This window comes from Gekko japonicus, unplaced genomic scaffold (genome assembly GCF_001447785.1).
Source record: "Gekko japonicus isolate JY-2015 unplaced genomic scaffold, Gekko_japonicus_V1.1 scaffold1048, whole genome shotgun sequence".
NCBI classification, from domain to species: Eukaryota; Metazoa; Chordata; class Lepidosauria; order Squamata; family Gekkonidae; genus Gekko; species Gekko japonicus.
Genome location: NW_015166454.1, coordinates 8,535 through 16,456, shown reverse-complemented (window position 1 = coordinate 16,456; position 7,922 = coordinate 8,535). Strand labels below are relative to the sequence as shown.

Sequence of the window (7,922 nt, the reverse complement as noted above, 5' to 3'; positions counted from 1 at the left end):
ATGGCGAGCGACTGGCCTCAGGCTTCCAGAGTGCCTAGCTTTGCCCAAATGTTGAAGAAGAACTTGCCTGCGCAGCCTCAGTCTTCTGTTCAACCCTCGGCACCCAAGCAGGCACAAGCCGAGCACACCAAAGCGATGTTTGCACCTATGGAGATGGCTGACGACTCCAGCCTAGCATCCAAACTGACTCCAGTCACAGGTTTTGAAATCATATGCCGTTTTCAGCCTATGGTTTATACGTTGAATTGAACTGAATAGCCATGACTCCCTGGGAGGATTCCCTGCTCTGTGGCTATTAGGAGCTTTTAAATTTGTGATGGTTATTCTTTCCTCCTTTGGGGGGAGTGGCTGGGCTGGTGAAGCAACTGCAGGTATAGAGCTAAAATTGGTAGTGGTAACTTTGCTATGCTTTGCCGTAGGGCTGTTTCATGCTTTACAATGCCATACTTTTAAGATGTGTAATAGCTCAGGGGGTTGTTTTGTTCTTGGATTTGTTTTGTAATGTGGAACAAGTGCTTGGTGCAATCAGGTGGATGTTCAGCACTGACTCCTGCTTCTCATAACGAAGCTGTCTTAGAAGTTCTGAAATAAAATGTGTCCATGCATGAATCATAACTAGCATGAGAAGCAGTCACTGGCTTTCAACACCTGTGGGATGTATTCTTAAAGCAGGGAGCAGAAACTGATAACCTGAGCATTTTAACAGTGACTGACTATTAAAGGCTACCTGTCCAATGCACTTAGGTTCACTTAATTTTATTGAAGTGGAAAGGTTCATTTCTTTCCTTATAATTATTTTTCAATTATGGACTATAGGGCAGTTTCCTGCTCCTCAGTATTCCAAAGCTACACCAGTTGCTCCAATCACTTCACTTCCTCCAAAGAAAATTCCAAAGGAATTCATTGTAAAATACAAACGAGGAGAAATAAATCCAGTGTCAGCTTTGCATCAGTTTGCACAGATGCAGCGTGTACAGCTTGAATTAAAGGAAACGGTAGCTACAGGTAAGAACTCCTGGTGGTGTTGTTTTTTGCAATAGAATGTTTTGTCTGGAATCTGTACTATGTGGTAGTACTGAAATGCATGTGCTGCTTTAGTGGCTGCTGTGATGAATGCTCATACCTAATACCTTTACTTGTTCTGTTCTGTGCATGCTTATTTCACAAAGTGGCCAGTTCAATTAAAGTGCATATTTGAACAGGGCATTCCTTACTGCTGTTCCGTTGTCATACAGTATTTCCGTTATTTTTGCTGAACATACTTTAGAGAGTTGACAGTTCTGCGTTCCCTGATTTTCAAAATCCAGAATGTTAACTCTGAATGCTGAGAATGGATTTAAAATTATCTTCACCCAAAGTAAATCTACATGGAAGTAAGTCCTAGTCATTTCAACAGTAGTTTCTAATACCCACCTACTCGGGAGCATAGTCTAAATGATGAACGTAGGAAATTTGATCAGCCCAAAATTAAAGCCATCTTTCTGTAGTAATTCTATTGTTCAGTTCAAAAATTATGATGCAAGGTGGTATCTTTTGGGGATGTGTGTTTAAAATGGGGATTAGTAAAAACCCATGAAATCTGAGAGAGAGTTGAAACTATGTGGATCTTAAATGCAGGTGTGATTTAGTACCATAAAATGCTTGTAAGCGATGTATACTATTTAACTTCTGCATGTATGTGAACGTTTATGTAATGCTAAATGAAAAACCTAATTTTTCACCTGTTGCATTTTGAAGGTAATCTCTTGGGAACTTACTTTGCTTTTTGTGCTGTGGTGGATGGTATTCAATATAAGACAGGCTTGGGACAAAACAAGAAAGAATCCAGATCAAATGCAGCAAAACTTGCTCTTGATGAACTGTTGCAGTTGGAGGAGTTAGAGCCAAAAGCTGTAGAAAAAACAGGTACAAGTTACATATGTGCACATACACTTTAGTATCTGAACTACTTTGTCACTGAAATCCTGGGAAAGCATTGTCAGTGAACTAGCACACACTGGATTTTTATCTGGGCCTTAAGATTGGGAGTTCCAAAGAAATTGGCAGACTAGACTTCTTGTTACCTTTCCAAGAGTTTTTTAAAATAATATTTGTATCATGCATCTTTTTGGTGCTTTTGAGGCATTTTCTGTACAAAGATATGAACAGTAAATACAAAAATATTGAGATAGGTTGACCCATCTTTAAAACCAAAAGCCTAGCTGTTAAGAATCCCCTCTCCATCCAGTCAGAAAATACAAAATTCTGTTGAAATCCAATACAAATGGGGAGGACAAGAAAGTGGATTAAAGTTAGAAGATGGCAAATCATTAATAAAAGACATGGAGCAATTTAGGTGAGTTGATTACAGGGGACAATTCATTTCAGTAGTCATGGACATGCTTAACAGAGCTTCACTTGGAGACATTATTTGGCAGGGAGATCTGTGTGGGAGAAGATGATCCTTTAAATACCCGGCTCTCAGACTATATAGAGGGTTGTAAGTAACACTTAGAGTTCTTCCCAAAAATGCTGGTGATAAGGATTCTCTGTAATTTACACTAGAAAGTCAAATCACTGCTGTGCTAGTTGACGCTTCCAGATAATATTGTAAGGTAGCTGAATGCATTGTAGCAATCCAACCAAGTTGTGATCAGATCAGAATGTGCCTAAAGGTTTCCTTGCTGGAAAGCTAGACGAATCCAACTCTAGGGGGTGGTGCTCATCTCCTTTTCCAAGTCATAGAGCCAGCGCTTTCCAAAGACATTTCCGTGGCCGGCATGAGTAAATGCTGAGGCGCACGGAACAGTGTTACCTTCCCACTAAAGTGCATTGTAGCAATCCAACCAAGTTGTGATCAGATCAGAATGTGCCTAAAGGTTTCCTTGCTGGAAAGCTATACGAATCCAACACTAGGGGGTGGTGCTAATCTCCTTTTCCAAGTCATAGAGCCAGCGCTTTCCAAAGACATTTCCGTGGCCGGCATGAGTAAATGCTGAGGCGCACGGAACAGTGTTACCTTCCCACTAAAGTGGTACCTCTTTATCTACTTGCAGTTTCTTGCTTTCAAACTGCTAGGTTGGCAGGAGCCGGGGCCAGAGACGGAAGCTCACTCCATCACATGGCAGTAGGGTCTCGAACTGCCAAACTACAGACCTTCCGGTCTGCAGCTCAGTGTCTTATCCTCTGAGCCACCATAGCCCTCAGAATGTGCCTACTTGTGGTCAAATAATGATTTTCAAAGAGAGGCTGTCTGGAGTACCAACAGAATTTAGAGCTACATGCCACAGATAACAGTGCCTCTGTCTGAAGGCACAGATCTAACAATACTTCCAAATTACAAATCTGCTCCTTCAGTGGGAATGCAAACTCTGCCCAAAATAGGCTGATTCATTACTCCCTGTTGGGCTGTGTAATTGACCAACAGCACCTCAGTCTAATCTGGATTCAATTTGTTAGCTATTTATGATGTTCCAGCGTGCCCTAGACACAGGGTGACTGTGTTAGAACACACATAAAAGCAATAAAAAGTATTTAAATTTTTTTTTAGAAGAACACATATACTCCCATGTAATTAGCAAATTGATGCTGTACGTGGTGTTTAATTTTTTTTAACACCTGAATGCCTAATTGAGTAGTAAAAAGAAAGATTGATATAAGTATAAATTGAGATTGCGGAACAATAATCTAGTACTGTGATGTACAAAAAGGATCTGCTTCCATAATGCATGTTTGCCAGTATTAGAATATGATATGTTTGCAGGTTCTCTCAAGATCCTCCCAGAATTGCCAGTAGTAGCTGAACCTCAGTCCACAGCTGGACCTGGTTATCTTTCAAAGATTCCATATGGTAAGAGTGTTCTGTTTTTCTCTCTGGAAGGCATGTAACTTTGCATTCGCAGGTCCCATCTACTGTATATCTGTGAAAACATTTTATGTATTGTTTAAGATGAAGTATTCAAGGCTGTATTTAAAAGTTTTATACTAAAATTTTAGAAATGGATTCCTAATAGTGCATTAAAATACAGATCTTTTTAAAAATGATATTTTTTGCTTTTCCACCTGTATTTGTTTTTAACTACTGCTAGCAAAAACCTTACAGATGAGTTTAAGGCCCCTGCGTATCTTCTGCAGCTGGTGTGTGGTGATGGGATTTGAGATTAATGTTTCTTAAGAAGCAAGTAAGGTCTAATTGTTACAGCTTCTGGTGATAAAGATGTTTGTGCATCTGCTAACAAAATAACTTTTGAGTTCCTAGCCCTTTGCTTACTTGCTCCAACAGTTCTTATCAGTGAGAAGAGGATAGCTTGCAGTTCAGCTTCATATATGGAATTTGTAGTTAGGGTGTAATCCCTGATTTCACCAGAAAAATTTAGTAGTACCCCAGTATGCAGAGTGATACAAATTTTTCCAGAAAAATGTGAACTGGGAAATTTTCCAGTCCCCTAGGTAGAGCACAGACTGATTTAGCTTACTTATTTTGACTTGTATTTAATAAAACTAATATGAAGTTAAGTTATGGCAATCTTGCTCTCTTCCCTCCATCACGCCCAGGATTTCCCCTATTTCTTTCTTTCTTGCTGAGTAGCCCCATTTTTGTCCTTATTATTCGTTGGTCTGTGGCTGTCCCACCCTGTCACTATATTATATCTTTCAATGCTCGCCCAGCCTAGGGACTTGAAGGAAGAGGCAAAATCACCTCCTTATGTTTTACTTCTGTAATGACACACAAGAGGCTTTTGGAAGTTAAAAATAAACAAAATATTTTATTTGATTTGGAGTTGAACAGGTCAGGTGGAATCAGGAGTAGGAGGACGCGTGATCAATATATATTTATATATACAGAGAGAGAGTTCAGTATGGCTGAGCCCCCTCATAGCTTTCTCCACCATTTGATGAACCGATAATAAAAATATATAACTTTGTAATCACACTAAATCCAGATAATATGTTGCCAACAAGTAAGTGTTTTTGCTTTTCATCAAGGTATTTGAAACTTTGAGGAGAGAGGCTTTCTCTTCAGTGTCTGCTTAAACACTCAAGCATAGGTTCTTGAGTTTCACTGGCTCTTAAGGTTTAGAAGGCAGGAACATACAATCCAGTTCCTAAAATCCTTCTTCGTACAGGCCAAGGGATCACTCTTCTCTTTAGAACTATCTCCCCTTCCACTGGGCAGGGATTACTTCTCTTAACTAAAAAGCAATCTCCCCTTTCGGCTTGAATGGGGATCCCCTTGTTCCACCCACTCCTTCTGCCACTTTCCCAGTCCACAGTCAGAGCTAAACTGTATCTTCTTCAACTGTCAGTTCCCAACTGTCATTTCTTAACTGAAGCTCTTGACGTTCTCCACAGAATTCTGTGTGAACAGCCTGTCACTCAAAGGTTCTGATAAGTTAATTTTCATTCCTGGTGGTTCTGTAGATCTAGGATTGTTTATGTTTTTGGTGTGTACAAAAAGTATTACGTAAGAAACTTACATTGATTTTTCTACCTGGCTTTCATGCCAAGTTTTGTCTTGTACAATAGGCAGAACACAGGTTCATATGGTCTGACTTTTGTGTGACTCGCAAGATCTATTCAATACACCTTAACATTGGATTTTGATTTTTCTCGTCTACTTGATTTGTTTTCATACTTTACCAGAAGAACCACATCTTGCATATGAGAAGATTTCTCAAGCTGTAAGGGAAACCTTCAATAGTTTAACTGCTAAATATCCGGAATACCAAAGTTGTAGCAGTTCACTGGCTGCATTTATAGTAGAAAGAGGTAAGCATGTTGGTTGTTTCTAAAGAGGATGACTATATAGCGATTGTATTAAAAAGTGTATAAAAAGGCATTGATCTAATTAGCTTTTTGTTTACGCTTGTGTTTTTTAGCTAGGCAGTATGAAGTAGTAGCTATTGGGACAGGTGAATTCAACTACAGTCAGTGCAGTCATCTTGATGGAAGAATTTTGCATGATAGTCATTCTATTGTTACTGCTAGGCGCTCTCTTCTTAGGTAAGAATTGTGCAACAGTGCTGCTGAAGTTATACCTGTGTGATGTTACTGATTTTAACTTTGATTTTTCTAGAAGGCATTGCAAGTCTGTAAATGATAAACTGTAAAATGGTAATACTGTTTTTCAGCGCAAGTCTAAAAACATTTCATGTTAATCTTCTCTCGTTACTGCTTCCTTGAAGGTATTTTTATAGACAGCTTTTACTCTACCACAGTAAAAATCCAGCTATGATGGAGAAATCCATATTTTGCTTTGAACCAACATCAAACTTACTTGCAATAAAACCAAATATAAATATATTTCTCTACATGAATCAGTTGCCAAAAGGATCTGCTCAGATAAAGTCCAAGTCCAAGATGTAAGTATTATAAGCATTAAAAGTATTATAAGTATGACGCTACTACATGTGGGTATTTGAATTTTCTCAAGAGTTTTTTTTTTACAAATTTAAAGGTTAAATATAAAGGGAATGGGATGAAATACAGTGTTATAGTCTACTCAGCCAATCAGGTTTGCATTTATCTGTTTTTATTAAAACAGTTTTATTAAACATTTTATTAAAAACAGTAGCATTTAAAAGGTTACAACATTCGAAAGATAAAGAAAATTGCTAGAATCTACTGAATTACACAACAGTAGTAGAGATACTGTTTTCCCCAGTTTTCTTTCATACTTTGGGTTTCATTTGATTCTTCAGTAGTGGGAAGCAGGCACATTAACGGCTGCTTAAGTTTCTCTGAGGATATTCCTTATGCAGCAACAACTGAACAGTATCAGTTTGTTTGCAGCTAAATTTGACCAATGAGAATTGGTAATAGGTGTTTAACTGGACAGTTGTATCCAAGCAGTTTGCTCACACGGTCATATAATGCCAGCTAAAACTGATCCACATACTGGTGACAAGGTGAAGGCGTAATGCTTCGGGCTAAGGGTTCTGCCATAATATTTTCATAAGCTGAATAAGTTTTATTGATCAGTTAGCAAATCAGCCGCCAAATAAGTGAGGACTAATGTACACTTGGGGAGGCAGCAGTCTCCTCAGCACATTGTACTAATGCTACAGGTGAGGACACTTACAGAGTAACAGAATTTAGGCCTCACTGTCTACTTCTGAGAGGCACTGCCATATTGATCAGTTTTGCTTTTTTATTTCAGTTAGGTGGGTCTTTGTTGGAATGTGAAGTAAATGTAATATGACTTGGTCTGTCGGTTCTTTTGGCCACTGAATGATAGAAGTTGAACTTAAGAGTTTTGTTGGCAATAGTCATGAGGAAAAGCATGGCTTGAGGTGAGGGCAGGATTGCCAGCTCCAGGCTAGGAAATACCTGGCGATTTTGGGGGTGAAGCCTGAGAAGGGCAGGGGCTTACCTTCCAAAGCAGCTGTTTTCTCCAGGTGAACTGGTATCTATCTCCTGGAGCTCAGTTGTAGTAGCAGAAGATCTCCAGCCATTACCTGGAGATTAGCAACTCTAGGTGGGGGTGACACACGTAACAGTGCCCTTAGTATGTGAAGGATTTCCTGTAATTTCCCTTGTGCCTTTATTTTCAGGGTCTTTCAATGTTTAGTTGCCTGTTGGCCGGGTCTCTTACTTTAAGGCTAGAATTATTTTCAAGAAAAGGTGAAATTATGTATTGTTTGGGATGTTGACTTAGTTAGCCTTGGCTTCTGTCAGACATTAGTGCCTGTCTATCTGTTCTCCTACCAGTCAAACAGAAAATCCAGTTTCTTGTTTTGAAGTACAGCACTCAGTATAGCTGTAATTGGTGATAAACCAACATCTTCTCTTGCAAACCCTAGCTTTTATATCTGTGTGACTACATATCTTGTGTTGGACAACTGCAAAATCTTTGACTGTTTATATTCTTATTATAGATGCCTCACTCCAAATTCTGTATCTTCATTTGAATCTGGTGAGGAATTGTCTCTTCACATTGCTGT

At 39.1% G+C, this 7,922-nt stretch overlaps 1 protein-coding gene across 1 annotated transcript in view; it reads left to right on the top strand.

Moving 5' to 3' along the window:
- Positions 1-7,922, top strand: part of ADAD1 (adenosine deaminase domain containing 1) — a gene marked incomplete at its 3' end in the record, with an annotated part of 10,276 nt that continues 2,354 nt past the window's right edge. Inside the window, exons 1-8 of the mRNA XM_015412030.1 lie at positions 1-199; positions 817-1,005; positions 1,738-1,920; positions 3,776-3,829; positions 5,623-5,748; positions 5,859-5,982; positions 6,165-6,341; positions 7,857-7,922. The exon at positions 7,857-7,922 is cut by the window's right edge and continues 161 nt beyond it. Of these exons, the coding sequence (XP_015267516.1) occupies positions 1-199; positions 817-1,005; positions 1,738-1,920; positions 3,776-3,829; positions 5,623-5,748; positions 5,859-5,982; positions 6,165-6,341; positions 7,857-7,922 (1,118 nt within the window). The remainder of the gene's footprint in view (positions 200-816; positions 1,006-1,737; positions 1,921-3,775; positions 3,830-5,622; positions 5,749-5,858; positions 5,983-6,164; positions 6,342-7,856) is intronic.